General features: G+C 35.3%; 1 protein-coding gene across 24 annotated transcripts in view; it reads right to left on the bottom strand.

Annotated features, from left to right (window-relative positions):
• The window catches only part of LOC127708599 (uncharacterized), a 60,424-nt gene that overhangs the window by 13,223 nt on the left and 23,868 nt on the right, over window positions 1–23,333 (bottom strand). For 22 of the 24 annotated variants that reach the window (XM_052213589.1, XM_052213595.1, XM_052213593.1 and 19 more), the window contains 3 exons: window positions 21,796–21,837; window positions 19,076–19,237; window positions 13,704–14,258 (listed from right to left, as the gene is read on the bottom strand). In XM_052213589.1, coding sequence (XP_052069549.1) covers window positions 13,704–14,258; window positions 19,076–19,237; window positions 21,796–21,837 — 759 coding nt within the window. The remainder of the gene's footprint in view (window positions 1–13,703; window positions 14,259–19,075; window positions 19,238–21,795; window positions 21,838–23,333) is intronic. The other 2 variants (XM_052213590.1, XM_052213613.1) reach the window with 1 other exon arrangement.

The following is a 23,333-nucleotide window of genomic DNA, read 5'->3' as shown; positions in this document are numbered from 1 at the left end:
TAAGCCTCCTGTAAGTAGGAGCACCTCCATATGGAGTATATACCTTAGTACTTTAAATCAATTAACAAACACAAACGTCTAAAATAAAACAAATAGAAAAATATCTTTTTTATTTTTATATGGCATGTATACAGGAACCCGTTTTTTTTTAAGACGAAAGGTGGCGTTTCGTTCGAGAACAGAAACTCAGTATATAAAAATACTACCAGAATAATGCAGTCCCTCCACGTTATCGATCTCTCCTACTTGCGAGGTTAATGAAGTAGTCGTAGATCAGCGGAATATAACGACTGAATTATTCGGATAAATAGATATAAGGAGATGTGGTAATAAACCGTATGATTGCCAATGAGACAACTTCCCACCAAAGTTTAAATGAAGTCGATGTAAGCAATTATAGGCAACGTACGGCCTTCAACAATGAGAAAAACCTATACCATATAGACGGCTATAAAAGGCTACATCATTACTTGAAAACCCAGGTAATAAACGGTTTCTATTAATTCTAAAATGCTATTATCGGACCATTTTATTCTGAAATTAAAATCGCAATACTTTAACATGTAAGTTATGCAAATATTCAAAGTCAATGAACCATGACTGAAGGTACAGGGCTAAACAATCTCCATGGAAATGAGATGTGCCAATGCTAATACAACTGCAACCCAAATACCATTGACTTTTCATAAGTCGTTCCCTTTAAACAAACCTAAACACAAACATTAACTTGTAAACTATGTAAAAGTTTCAAAGTCAATGAACAATAATTAAGCGGTGGGTTTATATAATCTCCATGGAAATGAAACTTGCAAATGCCAATACATTTGCATACCGAATATTATTGACTTAACATGAGTGGTTCATCTTAAACTGACTTAATGACAAACTAATACATGTAAACTAAGCAAGAGTTTCAAAGTCAATAGACCATGAATGAGGGGTAAAGACCAAATATCCTCCATGTAAATGAGATGTGCTAATGCTTATACAACTGCATACCAATTATCATTGACCTACCACTAACCTTCCCCTTAAACTGACCTAATCACAAACTAATACATGAAAACTAAGCAAAAGTTTCAAAGTCAATAGACCATGAATGAGGAGGCGGGGCCAAATAATCTCCATGGAAATGAGATATGCCAATGCTTTTAAAACTGTATATCAAATATCATTAACCTACCACTAGTGGTTCCCCATAAACTGACCTAATCACAAACTTATACATGTAAACTAAGCAAAGTTTCAAAATCAATAGACCGTGACTGAGGGGGCGGGGCCAAATAATCTCCATGGTAATGAGATGTGCCAATGATAATACAACTGCATACCAAAAATCATTGACCTACCACTAGTGGTTCACCATGAACTAGACCTAATCACAAACTAATACATTGTTGACGCCGCCGCCGACGCCGGAAACAGCATACCTATGTCTCGCTTTTTGATTCCGTCAAGGCGAGACAAAATCCGATAGGGTTTTCTCTAAATATTCCCGATTACCTCCCTCTCAACTCCTGCTTCACGCCCCGTACTCCCGGTATCCCCCCGTGCCACCCCTCCTTAGCCTGGCAACCAGACCTGATCGGATCGTTAATTAGCAGTTGATTCACGATGTTAATCAATAACGTTTGTATTATATATAAGCTAGTTTTTTCAAAATTTGCATTTCATATTCATATTCGCAACAATATAAATATTTCCCTCCATTTGTCATGAAATGACGCTATCCCACGATGCATCATTCTAATATATCAAATTGACGAAACCATGTTGTTGTATTCCACCTGGCTCTACTGTCGAGCGGTGAGCCAGGATCCCAGTTTGCCACCATTTTGCTCTCCAAAATGATCCCTGACAGACCCCCCCCCCCACCCACCCACCACCCCCCCCCCCCCCCCAACCGACCACCACCACCAAACCCCAAATCATGTTTAAAGATTTTCATGGAGAAATAAAATTATTGCGAACAGATTGGCGAGAATGATTCTGTGGGGTCTTCTCTCTGACCAGCCAGTAGAAGTACTTTTCAAAAAATAATTCTCCCCGGCAAGTAATTCTTGCAAAACCATTTTGGCGCCTCTCCTGTCCGATAAGTTGTACCTAGATTTGAAGACATAACATCTAACAGATTGCTGATATTTTGCTCTGTAAAATGAGCTGTCATATATGAAGATTTTCATGGAGAAATAAAATTAGGGTAAGCAGATTGGGGAGAATTGCTTCTGTCATGCAAATGGCGAGATGGCGAGATATTACTCTGACCAGTCAAAGGGGTAGGGTATCACTTTGGTTAAAAGTGGGTATAGGTGTGTAATAAAAAAGAAACTGTTTCATAGTTTTACGATCAATGTCATTAACAAAATATCCTGAGGGGACACCACCAGGACATCACACTGTTATACTCCTAGTATATGTCATGTCTCGTCGATCCAATAATAATTCTAGATCTGTATCTGTATCTGTAGGAATACGTTGGGGATACAAGTACTGGCTTTAATACAATGGTAGAGAGCGCGCCGTCAAATTTATTGACGGTGCACGAGAGCAGTTTCTGATGCTATTGTGATGATTTTGTATCATAGGTTCAATAGTTTACCTTAGTTACAGTTCGGCAGAAGCCTTATTTTATGTATTTGTATATACTTTAATAAACATAGAAAAGATTAAGATGTTTCGCGGGTAAACCTTGGGTCAGGTCAAATGTGAAGGGGTGTTCCAAAGGAAACTCTTAATACGAGTAACGAGGCACTTTGGTAGAACACCCCTCCTTCAATAATGGTACGGCTACCATTGTGGTATATAAGCAGAAGCAATTCCTTACTCAAGGTCGATTGTCATAAGTTTAAGAAGACGAAGACTTGAATTTACGGTACGTTGATATTTGAGATCGTTGTCTCTTATAATAGTTACTATTACTAAAGTGTAATAAAGAACAGGTTGGTGCCTGTTAGAAATACGGACTTGTAAAAGTTGAGAGTTTACAAGCTGAACCGTATTTTTGTACCGTATTAGACATGTGTGATAACTTGCAGGGTACATAATTGTACCAAGAGAACAAGGACAAGTGTGTAAACTTGTAGGGTACATAATTGTACCAAGAGAACAAGTGTGTTCTTGACCCAGGACAAATTTGTAATAGTACAAATTTGTACCATTTGTATATATTTTAAGTAGAAAAGTTATGTAAATAGAACAATTTGGATCCAGTATCAAACTGGTAACGAACCCAATCTAAAATAGAAATAGACACGCTTACCATGTGTACACGTTGCCTAATTTGGTGGCTAGCGGTGGGATCCAAATTGTTCATTTTTAAATCCATTGTGAAAGTTAATATCCAAATTGATCATCTCATAAACTTATATCCAAACTGTCTTGTGAGAATTTTAATTTATATGTTCATACTGTTCACTTTTGCACAGATCGTAATTGTAAATTGTATATCAAATTTGTCCTGTTCTCGTTTTAAATTTCCCACAGTTTAGTTGCGTCTATTATTGACATTAGGGATTAACGATCGATAGTGGTACAGGCAATACTTTGATTGACATTTATTATATTGTGCATGCATGGTTAAATCGTAAATTAAAGTACAAAAATGTCTTTCGATGATGAATTGACAAAACAAAATCAAGATATGGAAGGAACAATGTACAGCAAGAGTTTTGTTTCGTCAACACCTAAAGATCAGGGTGTTCGTCAAAAGATGCTTTTATAACAAGAAATGATTCGGGTCTGGGATCAAGAGGGTCCTCATTGTCAAGAAAGGGAGATAAAAAAAAAGGTGATTTACCAACATACACCAACCCGAATACTCACAAAACTGTCAAATTTTCACACATCGATTTAGAAGAAGGGGATACTTTGCCGTTACATATTGATAATAGTTACGTTAGGGATAAGACAAAAATCAAAAATCAAAGTATGACGGTAGCACACCATGGATAGACTATTTGTCCCATTTTGAAATGTGTGCACTTGTAAATAATTGGTCGGAAAGTCAAAAAGGGTTATATTTGGCCGTATCGTTAATGGGACAAGCACGGGCTGTACTTGGAGATTTACCAAGTGAGAAAAGACAAAAGTTTTCCGATTTAGTCAGTGCACTTGAAGAGCGATTTGCGCCTTCTAGTCAAACGGAATTATATATGATATCTATCTAAATGAAGTTAAAACTACTGTTAGGTCAGTATGTGGCAATGAACTAGAGCTTCGAGGAAAAAGCAGTTTCAATCTGCGTTTCGGTCCAAATAAGTTGCAATCTGAAGCTGTTGTGACTGATCTGCAAGTTGATGGTATACTTGGTTTGGACTTCATGAAACGACATAATTGTTTAATTGATGTTAAAAATGGGCTCTTTTGTATTGGGAATTTTAAGATAGGTTTGTGTTTTCATGGATCAATAGGCTGTTACCGAGTGGTTGCTTCAGAAGCGGTTGTCATACCGCCAAGGTCGGAAATTGACAATAATGACACGGTTTGTTTAGCAGAAGGTCAAAAATTACCTGCTGACAATGCTTTGTTAGAAGCAAATGAACATGCAGGAAAAGACTACATTTTGACTGCTAGAACATTGGTAAGGTCAGGCGAAAAAGTCCCTATTAGATCAAAGAACACAGAGCTAGATCCTAAGACAATATACCCTGGTACTACTATAGCCCAAATGTCTGAGGTTGACCAAGTACTAGATGGAAATATATGTTCAAATGAACAGAAACGTGACGGACTTAGATCAGATCTATAAGATCTTTTGGACAGGACATCAGACGAATTGACTTCGAAAGACAAACAAAAAGTCAGATTTTTGATGATAGAAAATCAGGACTTGTTTGCTTCTTCTGATGTTGACTTGGGAAGGACCAATCTTGTAAAACACGAAATCAATACGGGATACGCAAGGCCATTTAAAGAATCGCCTCGTCGAACATCTTATCATTTGAACAAGGTAGTAAATAACAACCTTGACAAAATGTTACAAAAAGGGATTATTGAACCCTCCCACAGTCACTGGGCGGCAGGGATAGTCTTAGTAAAGAAAAATGACGACAGCTATCGCTTTTGCATAGATTATAGACGTTTATACAGTGTGACACTTAATAAAGACGCGTATCCATTACCGAGGATTGACTATTCTTTAGACCATTTAGCGGGAAATAAATGGTATAGTACTTTGGTCTGTTGTTCGGGATATTGGCAGGTGGAGCTGGCCGAAAATGACAAGCACAAAACAGCTTTTGCAACGAGAAGGGGTTTATTTCAATTTGGGGTCATGCCATTCGGGTTGTGTTGCACTGCACAGACATTTGAGCGATTGATGGAAACCATACTCGCTGGTTTACAGTGAGAGACATTTCTGGTTTACATTGACGATATAATCGTTTTTGGAAAAACACTAGATGGTATGCTTGACAATCTACGAGAAGTTTTTGCTAGGCTTAAATCGGCTGGTTTAAAGTTGAATGCAAAGAAGTGCACCTTTTGTACCACAAAAGTTCGTTTCTTAGTACATATTGTCTCTGAGGAAGGAATTTCCACCGACCCTGACAAGATTAAGGTTGGGAAAGAGTGGCCCACCCCTTTTTGGGTCTTTGTGGGTACTATAGAAAATTTATTAAAAACTTTGCCTATATCGCTAAATCATTTCACAAAATAACAGAGAAAGAAACAAAGTTTGTTTGGACTTCAGAATGTCAAGAATCTTTTGACCAATTGAAAGGTAAATTAATCAACGCACCAGTTCTTAAATATCCAGATTTGAACAAAGAATTTATTTTGGATACTGATGAAAGTAATTTGGCAATCGGAGCTGTCCTATCCCAAAAATCTGTTGAAGGGCTATAACATGTTGTGGCTTACGGTAGTCGTACTCTTTCAAAATCAGAACGAAAGTACTGTGTGACACGCAAGGAGTTGCTTGCTGTGGTTTGTTTTGTTAAACATTTCAAACCGTACTTATACGGTAGAAAGTTCACAGTAAGAACTGATCACGGATCATTAAATTGGTTACTTAACTTTAAGATCCCAGAAGGACAGATAGCTAGATGGATACAGAGTTCAGTTTAAAGAACGACGTCAAAAAGCCAGCGAATCACTTCCCGAATTAGGTAAGTCAATTCGGAGATTGTCCAACTTGGCATATCCTACTGCCCCGTTGGACGTACGCAAAACTTTCGGTAAAGAGCAGTTTATTGACACGCTCATAGATTCGGAAATGCGACTTAGAATAAAACAATCGCGACCGAAAGGTTTAAATGATGCCGTGAGACTTACCGTTGAATTAGAGGCGTACAATAAAGCCGAAAATAAAGTTAGAGAGGGAAGAGGTTATTTACGGCAGACTATGAATGATGACGAGTTAGATAGGGAAGAAAAGCTTACCAATAGTGACTCGACAACGAGAGACATTGCATCATGGATGCAAACAATGGAGAAAAGTCTAAGTTCTCTTACGACTGAAGTGACAAAATTAAAAACTATTGGTACAAATGAGGGGTCTTCTTATAATAAAACGAGATATACTCAAAGTAAGAGGATAAATAAAAAATTGTTACAATTGTGGCAAATTTGGTCATTTAGCAAGGAACTGTCGCCTACCCAGAAGAAATCAAAACAATTATAATGGAAATAAGGGTTATGGGTTTGTTAAAACTTTAATGAACACTGGGAAACAACATACATGTAACTGTAAGACAAATGAAGGTGCGGTTACAACAGCATCGGAAGATGCTGGTATGTATGTCAAACTAAATGTAGAAGATATTGAAGCTAAGTGTGTGGTTGATACAGGAGCAACTTTGACATTGGTTTCTTCTAAGTTAGAGACACTAGGTTCATTTGAGATGCAAATTCAACATCGACCAGGAATTCAACATAGGAATACAGACGCACTTAGTCGCATTCCCTGCAAACAATGCGGTTATCATTCCGATTTAGAAAAAAATACTGTTTCGGCTGAAACTGAAGACCAACATGATACTGTTAATGCTATCACCCGTTTTGGTGGTAGTAATGACAAATATGATGAAAGTGATCATCGTGATCTGTCTTTAAAAAGAAATTCAGAAAAATGATCATGACCTGCAAATAGTGACTAAATGGGTAGAAAAAGGTGAATGAACGTCCTGATTACAAAGATATTTGTGATAAGGGATTTTTCTTAAGACCACTTTGGTGTCAATGGAACAACTTAGAGTTGAGAGACGGACTTATTTACAGACGGTTTGAAGACCCTGAAACCAAAATTGTTAAAATGCAGGCTATCATTCCCTTATCAGAATGAAGAAAGGTTTTACAAATTTCCCATGATGATAAATGTTCTGCTCATTTGGGTATCCATAACACTTTGGCAAAAATTAGACAATCTTATCGTTGGCCTGGGTTACAAAACGACGTCAGGACTTATATAAATGGATGTGACAAATGTGCAAAGCGAAAAAGTCCACAAAAGTCCAAAAGAGCTCCAATGACTTCAGTAGAAGCTAATGGGCCAATGGAAAGGATAGCCACATATATCCTTGGTGAGTTGCCCGAAACAAAGGATGGCAACAATTATATATTGGTAGTTTCTGACTGTTATACGCAATGGACGGAATCTTTTGCCATGCCAATATAGAAGTTAAAACTGTAGCTAAGATTATAGTTAAAGAAGTCATTGTAAGATTTGGTGTTCCTCATTGGATACATTCAGATCAAGGCAGGCAATTTGAAAGTTTGTTGTTTCAAGAGATGTGTCGTATTCTCAACATTAAGAAAACACGTACCACCCCATATCATCCGAAATCTGATGGTATGGTGGAAAGGTTTAATAAGACTCTTGCAACAATGTTAAGTTCATTTGTGGAACAGAATCAAAGGAACTGGGATGAATACATTCCTTTTGTCATGATGGCATATAGGGCGTCAGAACACGAGACGACTGGACAAACGCCAAATAGTCTCATGTTAGGCAGATAACTGTCAACTCCTTTAGATATAATGTATGAAATGCCACCATCCGTTAAAGACATCCCTGCACATAAGTGGGCCTGGGAGCTTAAGGAGAAATTAGAAAACTCGCACAGTTTTGTCAGAGGTAAAATCAAAGGGCAAATGCGCAGACAGAAACACTATCATGACCTCAAATTGTCATACCAAAATTTCAGAAAAGATGACGAGGTGTACGTTTATTTCCCAGTAAAGAACCTGGGATGTCTTCAAAACTGACTAGTTTCTGGAAAGGTCCTTTCAAAATTATCGACAGATATGGGGACCTTACATATAAAGTTGACTGTGGACAAAGAGGGAAACCACAAGTTGTACACGTCGACAGACTTAAGAAAAAGAACAAACAGACATTAAGGACAGAACCGAATAATAGCACTATTAGTCCCTTGGACACTGAAAGCGATAGATTTAAAAATGGCCCTATAGAGACTCCTTATTTGCAAGACATTGCTATTAACGAGTCAACGTTGCCTGATGAAGAAAATCAAGAAAGTAGTCTTGGAGAGCGCCGTACAAGGCGAAAACCAGCATGGATGGCAGATTATATTGTTGACTAGATTTTGTACATTTAACTGAATTAAAACGTGTATATAGTGCTTCTATGTTTTATCCGTTTTAAAGTTTTGTTCATGCGGGACGCATGTATTTTTGAGGGTTATGTGATGATTTTGTATCATAGGTTCAATAGTTTACCTTAGTTACAGTTCGGCAGAAGCCTTATTTTATGTATTTGTATATACTTTAATAAACATAGAAAAGAATAAGATGTTTCGCAGGTAAACCTTGGGTCAGGACAAATGTGAAGGGGTATTCCAAAGGAAACTCTTAATACGAGTAATGAGGCACTTTGGTAGAACACCCCCTCCTTCAATAATGGTACGGCTACCATGTGGTATATAAGCAGGAGCGATTCCTTGCTCAAGGTCGATTGTCATAAGTTTAAGAAGACGAAGACCTGAAATTACGGTACGTTGATATTTGAGATCGTTGTCTCTTATAATAGTTACTATTACTAAAGTGTAATAAAGAACAGGTTGGTGCCTGTTAGAAATACGGACCTGTACAAGTTGAGAGTTTACAAGCTGAACCGTATTGTTGTACCGTATTAGACAAGTGTGTAAACTTATAGGGTACATAATTGTACCAAGAGAACAAGTTTGTTCCTGACCCAGGACAAATTTGTAATAGTACAAATTTTTACCAGTTGTATATATTTTAAGTAGAATAGTTATAAATAGTTTATTAGAGAACGCAAAGAGCAGTTGTACATATTTTACTGTTTTTACGAAAATGAGTTAGAATATTGTGGTATTTTGCTTGTTGGAATCTCAAAACACTTTGTGTAATGCTTGACTTGTTTTTCCACAATATTTATTGACTGATAATTGTCAAATCCCTTGGCAGTAATTGTTCTTTTTGAACGAGCTTTTTTTAAAAATATTTGTCTGGTTCTATAGCATGAACCAGCCCCACAACCACCTCGTACAGAAATATTAGCTTCTGGCTTGAGCGTCTTGTCTGTATGTCTTGTAGTTCCAGTTTGGCGAGTGTGTTTGAGACGCAACCATCTTCTATGGATTTTTAGTCTCCTGTTATAAATCTCGCAGCTTGTCGCTGTATTCTTTCAAGCTTGTTGAAGTTCGTAGATGTGTAGGGCTCCCATACTATTGTTTCGTACTCCATTATTGACCTGACCAGTGAAATATATGCGGGTTTCTTGCATTCTGGTGGGCAATATCTCAAATTTCTTATCAGGAATCCTAGTGTTGAGTTTGCCTTCTTGGCTACGTTGGAAATATGGGTAGTCCATTTTAGGTCCTCGTTTTCTGGTTCCTTTAGACTTTATAACAAAATATTGCATATTCAATGCAGTTTTAGTATATAGTATACATTAATTAAGTGACTCATTTAAAATAATACTTCATTCAACTTGTTTTGCAAAGTACAAACATAATATAAAACATTTTTATCTTCATTACTCAAGAGCCAAATAATATTTATTGACTGATAATTGTCAAATCCCTTGGTAGTAATAGTTCTTTTTGAAAGAGTTTTTTTTAATATTTGTCTGGTTCTATAGCATGAACCAGCCCCACAACCACCTCGTACAGAAATATTAGCTTCTGGATTGAGCGTCTTGTCTGTATGTCTTGTAGTTCCAGTTTGGCGAGTGTGTTTGAGACGCAACCATCTTCTATGGATATTTAGTCTCCTGTTATAAATCTCGCAGCTTGTCGCTGTATTCTTTCAAGCTTGTTGAAGTTCGTAGATGTGTAGGGGTCCCATACTATTGTTCCATACTCCATTATTGACCTGACCAGTGAAATATATGCGGGTTTCTTGCATTCTGGTGGGCAATATCTCAAATTCCTTATCAGGAATCCTAGTGTTGAGTTTGCCTTCTTGGCTACGTTGGAAATATGGGTAGTCCATTTTAGGTCCTCGTTTTCTGGTTCCTTTAGACTTTATAACAAAATATTGCATATTCAATGCAGTTTTGATATATAGTATACATTAATTAAGTGACTCATTTAAAATAATACTTCATTCAATTTGTTTTGCAAAATACAAACATGATATAAAACATTTACTCAAGAGCCAAATAAATAAAGATTTTTCATCCATTTGCTTCTTGTGTTAAAAATCATTAGATAATTAAATTCTTTTACAAAATTTTAACATTGAGATTATAATATATATTTTATATTTCATGTATTTAGTCTATTTTTACCCGGTCAAATATTAAGAAGAAATTTCCTGCCAAGTGACAGTCATATATTTGCGAAGTTGAAAAGGGAGCCCATTCTGGCGACACATCTGTATATACTTTGATAACGGAAGTGACGCACCCCCTCCCAGGTGTGGTAACCAGTACAGTAGACATACATGTTTATTCGAGGTCACCTCTATATAAAACAGAGTCCCTGTATATATGCCATATAAAACAAACAATGTATGTATCTGTTTGTTTTCTTTTATATGTATGTGCTGAACATAATTGATTTAAATTACTTATGTATATACTCCATATGGAGGTGTTCCTACTTACAGGAGGCTTATACACCGAAGTTGAAACCGAGCGCCGTCTGTCGTCATATTGATCGTTAGCATAATACAACGATGACATTTAACGAATCGACATTTAACGAGTCGACATGTTTCAAGTTACAAAACATCAATATACAAATTGACAATTTATCAATAACGAATTTTGAAATTACACAGTTACAAGTTACAAATTGACAATTTACGAATTAAGAATTTTGAAATTACAAAGATACTAGTTACAATGTACAAATTGATAATTTACGAATTAAGAATTTTGAAATTTCACAGTTACAAGTTACAGAATTTTGAAATTACACAGTTACAAGTCACAAATTGACAATTTACGAATTAAGAATTTTGATCCCGTTGGCTTTCCATATAAATCAACTCAAAATAATGGTTGACAGTTGTCGTTTAAAACACGTTTGGCTATCCTATCTTTAATATATAAAAAATTATAAAAACACGTTCGAAAAGAAGAAAAATTTGTGAAATTCAATTTACCCAATGAAAACATTTAGATAGTACTCAGTCTTTGAAAAGTGCTAATCGAGAAAACCGTTTCTTAAGTGGAGTAGCGATATTCTCTTTTGTAACATGAATGGTAATTTTTCCTTTGATCTTCGAGTGAGTTAACTTCGGTTATTTCTAGAGGAGTGCGTTAACTGACTGAGTTGTTAGTTATTGCACTCTCCAGTCTCGTTTTGCATCACCCTCCTCCCCCCTTTTCAAGAGTTTTTTGGGGAGAAAAAATATTCAATAACACGTGAATGGCTATCAAGCCTGAATCCCACGGCATCAATTCATTTAAATGTACCTGTATCTGACATACAAATCCAACTGACATCTACTGCGTGTGTTAATTTTCTGGAAATCAGATATAGTATCACGCAACTATTTGATTGACATATTGAAAAGTACAGTAAAGTTTTATTGGTCAGCATTTAACCCTTGACGTGTGTCATAGCCCATAGTGTTATAAATCATATATAGCCACGCCTTACTCATTAACATGTTTAATCCACTCAAAGCTACGCTTTTCGTGGATTAAGTATTAAGTACGTTAATTCGTAAAAGGCGTGCTATATATAACTTGTAAACGAGATGCATAATGGTGAATCTCAGACGAATGTTGACCTTTGTATGAATAAAAGAAAATTTATCGAAAAGTACTTGTTTATTCGTATTTAACAGGACAAACGTATATAAAACTTGCCATGTACTTTAAACATTTTATTCCACGTATGTTGTATTTATACGAGTAAATATGCATTACAGGCGCGTAGCAACCCGTACGCAAAAACGCAGTTGCGTACACATCGAACATTTTACAAAAAATCAAAATATGGTAAATCTAGTAAGAATAAAATTAAAGTCATAAATTAAATTAAAAACTATTATACAAACATGTAAATAATCACTTTGTAGCTATATTCCGTTCCTGAAATTACTTTTCATTTACGGAACCAGCATCATGATTATGTTGCTGATGCAAACAATAAACATGGTCCTCGAGGTGTCAGAAAACAATTATATGCCTCCTCAATCCTCAATCCTTACCCAGTCCTGACATCTTTTCTGAAGAATTCAAAATAACTGACGAAATAAAATATGACGTTCTAAAGATTCATTCTCACGATTTTCCTGTGAGGTACGGATAGAGTCTTGTTTACATACGTCGTTATAACAGATTTTTTTATACAGTCCAGTCAAACTTAAGTTTAACGGGGGTGGTAAAGGGTAAATTTTGTGCATCGTGTTTGCCGTTTTTTTTTTTTTAATTTTTAATTGACGATTAACGTGTTTTTACTTTTTTTATTTTTACGTTCGGTTGTGCAAGACGGGTGCCTCGTTCACAGTATTTATATATTTTAATATCAAACATTTTTTTATTGCAAAAAACATGTTTTTTCCTCATGGTGTGTCTGCATATTTACAATTTCATATAAGAAAATATCGCGACTCCTCATAAGAAACGGTTTTCGCGATTCGCACTTTACATAGACTGGTACTGAGTCAGTAGTACAAACGTACGACAGACTGTAGTTTGCATTTTCCTTTTCAACATTGGCCAATATGGTTGTGAATTCTATTCACGGACTTATTCATTTATGCATAAGAGGAAGATTAGTAAATGTGTGTACTCTGTTCACGGACTTGTTTCTTTGTGCATACGAGGAAGATTATTATATGTGTGTATTTTCTGTTCACGGACTTGTTCCTTTATTCATATGAGGAAGATAAGTATTTTTTGTGTACTATGTTCACGGACTTGTTCCTTCATGCATATGATGCAGTTATGACAGATATCAAATTTGAACAAAATTGAACAAATGCACAACTATGCGTGGCACACCCTTGTACATAACTTTGATGATAACAGAAAAGTGGTATTAAGTAGTTACTAGTTTGTAAAGAAATCGGAGATAAGATTTAATGTGACAATAACGCAAGACGACTATCAGTGATTAAATAGTTATCTGTTTGGTTTGTACTTGTTTAACCCTAAAAAGCGAATTAATCACCGATCAAAACAAGAGTTTTGTTTGCCGTTCGTACTACTAAAATTCTAGATCTGAGATGCGTTCGTTAAGAATGGTCCATTTTTTAATACAAAGGCTTGCATTTTCAACTCAAACACGCTTTACTATAGTATAAAAAAAACTTACAATAATTACAAGGAAATCCATTTTCAATAGCATTTAGCGCTGAAGTTAACTTATAAGATGACCATGATTTTGTGAAAGAAGCATATAAATCTGACACAGGTTCCACTACGGATGTGGAACTTGAAGATGTTCGTGTCTCTTCGGCTACTATCAGATAAACTCCATTATCCTTTAGACTTTGAGCAGCAATATCTACTTCTTCGTCATCAACGCTATCAGAAATAACCATGATTAAAACATCGCTAACATCAGATCGATCCCCATTCTCTGTTGTGAACATTGTACCCCTTGCATAATCTAAGGCTTCTTTAAGATTTGGTCTTCCATACGTATTTGATAAACTTATTCCGTCAGATACGTCTGCATATGATGTGTAAGTTACAAAATCAAACTTCAGTTTTACAGAAGAACTCAAAGTTGCCATCGATATCCTTGTTCGGGAAGGCGCAATTGTAGTCACGTTAGCTACACTTTTAACGAAGGTCGTGATTTCCGTCATAGGATCGAGTGACAAATCGACCATTAAAGCCATGTCAAATACTCTTGGCGCACAACCTAAACAAAAAGTTTGAAGAGATTAAAACGTAAATACAAATAGGAATGAAAAATATTCATTGGACTCGTCAGACTTTTATGAACACATTTGAAAAATGTTAATCTCGCTCACATTCTTTTCATCACAAAAACTTGATTCATGGGTAAACAGTTTTTTTGTGCTGGCAAGTTTAACCTTGTAGATTAATGAATCGAGAAAGTGTAGCAGATAAGACTGGCTACCAGGCGAAAGGTTAAATTTAGAGAATGCATCTAGACTGCTTTTAATTTTTTGACTTGAAATTCTCTTTACGAATAAACGTCCTAAGTAAAAATGTTCTTAATAAATGGGCAATAAGTCCTATTAGCAGTCATATAACATTTCCGTCCTGTTGGCCTTTCGGGGGTTCTTGTCATACTCGTCATCGTTGCTCCTCCCGATTTTGATTTTAAAGATAATAACCAAAAAGCAACAAATGGGCAATAACTCCAATAAAGAGTCCATTGAAGATTTATGTCATATAACGTTTTTGTGTACGTCTAATAACTGATAATTTTGTTGTGTACAGTTTATGCGTACCGTTAATAGTTTTTAAAATATTGGGAAAATATGTTAATATGGGAAAAAATAATTGTAATTTTCTAAAAAGCAAATAAGGACCAGCAAGATAGGAATAACTTATAGTTAAATTGAGAGAAATATTAAATGGACCACTTAAAAGACTTGTGAGTTCAGATGCCTATTTCTTTACCCGGTTATGCGTTTTTCGTTGTTATCTTGAAAACGATATACATCCTTTGGGTAAAAAAGTCAGACTGAGTTAACTATAAAATAACGTATTGCCCTTTAGAAGTTTCTGTCTATGTCTTCAAGTTTTCAAGATAATAGTCCAAAATGACAGAAAAAATCGTAAAGATCTTCATTAAAGTGCGATTACTTTTATGAGGCGCCAATTTATAATTTCGGTCATGGTGATTTTGGGGAAATAATTCCTATAAACAATTTCAATCATACAGACTTAATTATAGATCTTCTATTGCTGATCATTTTTGCTTGTTATTCTGTATGCCTATCTATTATAGTTTATAAAAGATAAGCCAAAAAGCAGACATGGGTAAAAATCGTGTGTTCTTATGTTGTGCTGTTACGCCACTGTCACACGTTAGGTGAGATATGAGCGCTCAGAAATATGTTTGACCCCACCACATTCTTTACGTGCTTGTCTCAAGATAGGAAACTGTAATTCAGGGGATGCCGTTTGTTGCTGTCTGCATTGATTATTTGTTCTTTGTTTTTTAATCATAATTCACGCCGTTGTTGTTTATTTTTTATTGTTACACATTTTGTCATGCCCGGGTCTATATCTATAATATTAAAATAACGAGGTCCAATTTGTTAGCCGGCATGGGGTAAAAACGTGGAATCAAAGAATTCAACTTTATATATAACTAATATAGGACAATGGTGTTGATTAAAAATTACACCATTCCAGGCCCTTTTGTTTTCCATATAATTAATATTACCAATAATTAACAAGTTCCGGATCGAACCCGATACCGATACCAATAGTATATGTCATCTGTTACCTATTACCTAATCTGTACGTTCCGCATCTGTCAGGTGCACCACTAAACGGTGTATTTGGGATTTGCTAAATACACGGGTCACAATCACACCTAAACTTGACACTACTAAATTCAATCATTGTCATGACTTTATAAGATGACAATACGAATACTAAAAATCCAGACTTAAAATAAGGCGTAGGTACAGTTTCCAATTTGTTAGCCGTCATGACGTAAAAACGGCGAATAAAAGAATTCAACTTTATATATAACTAATATAGTACAATGGTGTTGATTAAAAATTACACCATTCCAGGCCCTTTTGTTTTCCAAATAATTAATATTACCAATAATTAATAAGTTCCAGGTTGACGGGTTCAAACAGAAAGATTTTGAAAGCAGAGAAAACCGTGCATCTTATAAACAGCATGACTTTATCAGATTTCGATACCAATACTAAAAATCCGGGCTAAAAATAAGGCTTATACATAATTAGATACCTTAATTCAGTCACGGACCCGCGATGTCGCGGGTGTGTTCTAGTAGCTTACTATATATGCCATATGGATTTTTCTTTTGTTGGAGGCCGTAAAGTGCACTCTAGATGTTTACATCTTCGTTTCTTTGTCTTTGGTGGATAGTTGTCTCATTGGCAATTATATCACATCTCCTCATTTTTATATCAAAGATTTGTTTTATTCATAAAAGTTTTTGATCTAGTCCTTCTAACATATTTTTCAAGTTAAAAGCAAAAAATGCAAAACAAATCGGTAAAATCGTTATTGAAGGACAATAACTTCCTATAAGGAGTCGATCGACCATTTCAACCATAACAACTCAGTTGTAGCTTTTTTGAAAGTTTTGTCTACCGGTTACAATTTTCAAGATAAAAAGCATTAAAATATTAAAAAATTTGATTTACGGGAATAGTTCATAGAAGAAGCCAAATAACGGTGTCAATCATATATATTTATTTGTAGATCTCCTACTGTTGAGCATTCAAGCTGTTTACAGATTCTATCCATCTTTTATAGTGTTTAAAATAATTGGCAAAAATGGATAAAAATTTTGATTTAGGAATCATCATTAATGGGCCAAAACTCGTATAAGTCATCTAACTATTTTGGTCTAAGTAAATGGTAGGTACTAGGTAGAACTTGACAGTCGCAGCATTTTACACACACTTTTCTGTACGGTTTTCAAGATATATGACGATGACTTGCATTTTATTAGTATGTTCTATTTTTAACTAAATTTGCCATGTGTTTTACTCGGCTGCCGCAATCGCATCATTTAAAAGTACTTAAGTAGACACCATTTTTTTTTACAAATGTTGGTCTAGATAAGACTGTTCATTTCAGAGGAGAAGTGAAATAGATTACGACGATGATGATGGATGACGACGAACTGATGCAATATGACGGCAATAGCTCACCTGGCCTACTATGGATCTGGTGAGCAAAAAATACTGGTCAACATTCACATGTACATGTATTTTCAATCCAAAAATATATTCAAACACGATATCAATAAACAGCTGCGCCATGAGCGCATGATACGCCCGTCGCTTTTTCAAAGAATAAAGTTCAATAACTTCTCAATGTCATACCTAAAGAACCTGTGTCGCTCACCTAGGTTTATGTGCATATTCAACAAAGGACACTCTCAAACATTGCAGACAAGAATAGAATTCATGACAATTTTTTTGTTGTTGATCTTTTATTGCTGATCTTTTTGTCTGTTTAGTTTCTCTCTATCTTTTCTAGTTTTTGCTCAAAACACGAAAGAGGGTAAACAAAATCGTCATTTAAGGGCTATCACTCCTAAAAAGAGTGACAGTCTACTAACTATCTTTTAAATTAGACTTTTTGTAGATCTTTCTTGCTGATCATATTTGTTATTTAAAGTGTCTCTTTATCTATAATAATTTTTATCATACAAGGCAAATCGCAAAAAAAATGGTAAAAAATTGTCATTAAAGGGCAATAACTCCAATAAGGAGTCGTCGAACGATTTCCTCCATTTGTCTTAATAGAATATCGTGTCTTGCTTATTTAAGTTTCTATCTATCTATTATATTTTTAAGATATAAGTCAAAAACGAAAAGAAGTGGTAAAAATCGTCATCAGAGGGCAATAACTCAAATAAGGAGTCGACTGACGATTTCGACCGTGCAGACTTATTTGTAAATCTTGTCTTGCTGATCATTTTTACAATTAAATTTTCTCTGTATCTATTATAGTATTCAAGATAATAGGCAAACATTTTAAAAATGGTAAAATTTGTCATTTAAGGGCAATAACGCCTATAAGAAGTCCTCTAACAGTTTTGACTTAACTGGACAATTGGTAGAGCTCAACATTCTGCTTGTCAGATGATCCCTATTTATAACGGTTTTCAAAATGAAAGTTAAAACTTGCATTTTACCACTTTTTGTTCAATTTTTAGCCATATCGGCCATTTTGGTTGGCAATCAGGGTCATCGGACACATTTATTATACTAAATACCCTAATAATGGTTGTGGCCAAGTTTGTTTAAATTTGGTCCAGAGGTTTCAGAGGAAAAGATTTTTGCAAAAGTTAACGGACGACGGACGACGACGGACGACGGACGCAAAGTGATGAGAAAAGCTCACATGGCCTTGTGGACCAGGTGAGCTAATAAAAAGGAGGTTCTGATATATGTAAATGTGTAATAATAAGATAATGTCGAAATTAACTAGAAGTTCTAAATTAGAAATTTTGCTGAAATTTTCCTTACGTATTACAAACTTATCTAATTCATCCGCTTCAATTTAAAAGGTATGTAAACGTAACACTTCCCTGACAAAACTAGTGCTTTTTATGTCATTGTTTACTTAAACTAACAAACAAATTTGCAGAAATGAAAGTTTTAGTGAAAGAGGAATATATGTAGACTATTTTGAGCCAAAATTTACTCGTTCATGAGTTTGCATTAAAAATTGAGGATTAATGCACTCCATAGTATATACTTATTTAAGAAAACCAGGGGTTATTTGTAGTAGTACTTGACCTTTGAACGAAGTATTTCGCTACAAGACTTTAAACATAGGCTGGAAATTAGCATGCAGAAAGGTGATACATGTACAATTCAGGATATACCTAGGTTCTATGAAGTTACACTTAAGGTAAAATATGTAGAAAGCTGTGAAAATTGCAAATGTTGGTTGATTATAATATATAGGGATTTTGAATTGGTGGTCTGACACCTTGAGTGTTACAAGACAATTAAGTGTTACTTTTCCACTTACATTCGCCATTTACGCAATCTGCAGATTCCTCTGTACTACCAGCACAATCTTGACCTCCATTGGATGGTTCTGGATTGTCACATGCCCTTGATCTGTATTTTTTTCCTGTTCCACAATAAGCATTGCAAGTTGTCCAAGTACTCCAATCACCCCATTCTCCATCTATTAATGGAAAAAGATATATCTTTATAATATATTCTGTAAGAATGTTTAAAAACTAGAATCATTCAGATAAATGTGGGTTTTCTTTATACAGATATAGAAACCGTTTCTGTCTGAATGACTGTGTAAATCCTTCTACAAACATATACATTTTATGTTCTTAAAGGAGGAGATGTGATAAGGGCCGCCATTAGTTGGTCTTTGAAATTGCAAAAATAGTAAACTTATTCAAGCTTTTCAAAATGATGTTTAATTCATTAATAAATGAACAGGTTAATATATCTGAACACTTTTAGTGTAGAAACGTGATATCACCATGACGTCATTCTATATAAACATGTCGAAGTTTTTGTATTTGACCTTAAATGGTCAAAGAACCAATCTAGGCGAACTCGCGGGTACAAAAAAAAATGATTAAAGTCCAATTTCAAATAGTAAATAAACCATGTTCTGCTGACCTTAAATTACATTTCCAACAGATTTTGTAAAAAGGCGCCATAAACATGATAAGCGGTTTGAGGAACGCAAAACAAGTGAAGTGCCAAAATAATGTATGTAGGACCATATGTTTTAATTCCTATTAAAGATAATATTAATGTTAAAATTGAGAATGGAAATGGGGAATGTGTCAAAGAGACAACAACCCGACCATAGAGCAGATAACAGCCGAAGGGCACCAATGGGTCTTCAATGCAGCGAGAAACTCCCGCACCCGGAGACGTCCTTCAGCTGGCCCCTAAACAAATATGTATACTAGTTCAGTGATAATGGACGTCATACTAAACTCCAAATTATACACAAGAAACTAAAATTAAAAATGATACAAGACTAACAAAGGCCAGAGGCTCCTGACCTGGGACAGGCGCAAAAATGCGGCGGGGTTAAACATGTTTTTTGAGATCTCAACCCTCCCCCTATACCTCTAGCCAATGTAGAAAAACAAACGTACAACAGTACGCACAGTAAAACTCAGTTCAAGAGAAGTCCGAGTCCGATGTCAGAATAGGAAACAAAAGAAAATAAACAAAAAATGACAATAATACATAAATAACAACAGACTACTAGCAGTTATTGACATGCCAGCTCTAGACCTCAATTAAACTGATTGAAAGATTATGTCTTCATCATATGAATATCAGGCACAATCCCTCCTGTTAGGGGTTTAGTATTATACCATCATAAAATATATGAGAAGAACATAACCCGTGTCATGCCAACAACTGGTTTTAGAATAAATATGTTTAAAACCGATGCAAAGACCCTATAAGTGAATCAATATTAAAGCCAAAATATGCAATCTTTAATGACCTGACAACAGTATCGTAACTATATCCCTTCTTGATAAGTCTGTTTAAAGGTTTTGTTAGCTTTTGAGGTGAATATTGACATTTTTGTGCTTTGTAAAGAATATTACCATAAAAGATTGGATGTGAAATACCCGAACGTATAAGATGTCTGCATGTTGGGTTATATTTAAGAATGATGTCCTTATACCGATGATAAAATTTAGTAAATGTTTTGACTAGTTTATGATATCAAAAACCCTGGAGTAATTATTTTTCAGTAATACATAAATTTCTCTCGCTAAAATCTAATACGTTGTTACATACACGAGCGAATCGTACAAGTTGAGATATATAAACACCATAAGATGGTGACAAGGGAACGTCACCATCTAAAAATGGATAATTAACGATAGGAAATGAAAAATCATCTCTTTTATCATAAATTTTTGTATTAAGCTTCCCGTTAATGATAATGTTAGTACAGATGAAGAAACTATTCAAATATCTTTTTACATCCATACCCTTTTAGAATGTGTTTATTCAAAGAAACAATCAGATTATATTTGGTCCAATTTTAATGTAAGAGCTGTTTAAACAACATCACGGTAAAAAAAGATTTGATTTGATTTTTGGTGTTTAACGCCACTTTTAAGTTTTTATTGGTGGAGGAAGCCGGAGCGCCCGGAGAAAACCACCGACCTTCGATAGGAAAACTGACAATCCTAGTCAATTAAGATTGGAGTCGAGTGCACCCGCACGAGCGGGGTTCGAACTCACAACCTCAGTGTTGACTGGCTAGTGATTACAGTAGTAACTACTTAGACCACTCGGCCACCGAGGCCCCTCGGTAAAAAAGAGAATGTTGACATCTTTTTAAATAAGATTTGAGAAGAGCAAAATTACCAAACCTTTGTTAATATTTGTATATATGAAAGAATTTAGTAAAGGTTTTAAGCTATTTGTAATAACGAAATCCGTGACTTAATAATCTATCAGTTTTACATAGATTACGTTTTTAAAAATCTGAAACTTCCCTACAAACACAGGTATATTGAACGAATTCGGGAATATCCACACAGCTTAAGAAGGGACCAAAGGGACATAACTATCCAAAAAAGGAAAGATTATTTTGTCGTAAATTGGTTTAAAGTGTCCCGTCTGAACCTGAAATATCTATGTAATAAAGGACAATTCTTGTCGTTAATACTTGATTTATTTGAATTAAGAAAATACTAAGGCTTAGCTTGAAAATTAGATCTATAGAATACTTACCCACAGGAGGAACTGTTGTTCCCGAAGCTGTTGTAGAGTCTGCTAGAAACATAAATTGATATTCATTAAAAAAAAAACAATAAACCTAAGATATTTGTTTGGATTTAAAAATTAGGGATATGAGTTCGTTTATCGTCAAAGTAGGTAAACAATCATTTGCAGGGTTGAAAAACGGATAATCAGATTTCTCATTAATTTGTGATACAGGTTTACAAAGATGGTGCTGTCTGTTTTTATTGAACTAATGATTTTGGGTTGCCCCTTGGTATATTTTCTTTCTTTTTATGGCTTCTCACATCTTTGAATTGTGCAGAGTGAACATTAGGCATTGCTGGAGACTGGTCGTTGATAATAAAAAAAAAATAACAAAAATACCGTACTCCAAGGTAAATTCAAAAAGGGGTAGGTCCACAAAACCTGACAAAATCAAACGCTCGACTATATAAAAAAATGGAACGAATGAAAAACAGCTGTCATATTCCTGACTTGATACTATTTAGTCTTTATCATCAAGACGACTGAATTCGTTGACATATGCAGAGCGAACATAAGGCATTGCTGGAGACTGATCTTCGGCATTAAGCCTTTAATAATTTCGTTGAGGTATGTGGATTAAACATCAGGCACTACTGAAACTAATCTTTGGTAATACAGGCTTCTTTAACTTCGTTGGGTAAATACTAGACAGTCCTAAAACTAATACTTGATAATACAGCTTTAATCAATGTTGTTGTCGTGTGCGGGGTAAACATCGGGCATTGCTGGAAACTGATCGTTGAAAAAAATGCATTCATAAGCTTCGTTGACGTGTGCAGGGTAAACATCAATTATTGTTTGAAACTGTCTCCACTGTGGTTGCTGTGGTGGTTTCAGAATTGATCTTTGGTAATACTACCTTCATTTACTTCGTTGGTGTGTGCGGGGTTAACATCGGGCATTGCTGGAAACTGATCTTTGGTATTACAGCTTTTCTTAACTTCGTTGACGTGTGCAGAGTACACATCAGGTATTGCTGGAAATTGTTTTTTTGGTAATATAGCCTTCCTTAACTTCGTTGGCGTGTGCAGAGTAAACATCATGCATTTTGCCGGAAAATAGATCTTTAGTAAGGCGGCCATCGTTAGCTTCGTTGATAAAGTGTGCAGGATAAATATCTTGCATTGCTGGAAACTGATTTTTAGAAGGAGAACCTTCGTTTACTTCAATGACGTGTGAAAAGTAAGCATCATGCATTGCTGGAGATTTATCTTTGATAAGACAACCTTCATTAACTTCATTGACGTGTACAGGGGAACAAAAGGTATAGCTTGAGATTGATCTTGGCTAAAACATCTTTTACTAAACAATCACAAACGAGCTTTTTTTTTGTTCCGACCTTTTTTTGCGTCTGTAGAAGTGAAATGGGCCGTTTTATCCCATTTTACCGCTATTTAATCAACAGTATTTGACTTTGTTTTCTGTATATGTATCCTGAATAATGCATGATAAAACCTATTTTTAACAGAGCTTAATGGGGATCATAAAGGTGCTTTGATAGG

The sequence above is a fragment of the Mytilus californianus genome, unplaced genomic scaffold (genome assembly GCF_021869535.1).
Source record: "Mytilus californianus isolate M0D057914Y unplaced genomic scaffold, xbMytCali1.0.p SCAF_7, whole genome shotgun sequence".
Classification (NCBI taxonomy): domain Eukaryota; kingdom Metazoa; phylum Mollusca; class Bivalvia; order Mytilida; family Mytilidae; genus Mytilus; species Mytilus californianus.
This window is presented reverse-complemented; position numbering and strand designations above follow the sequence as displayed.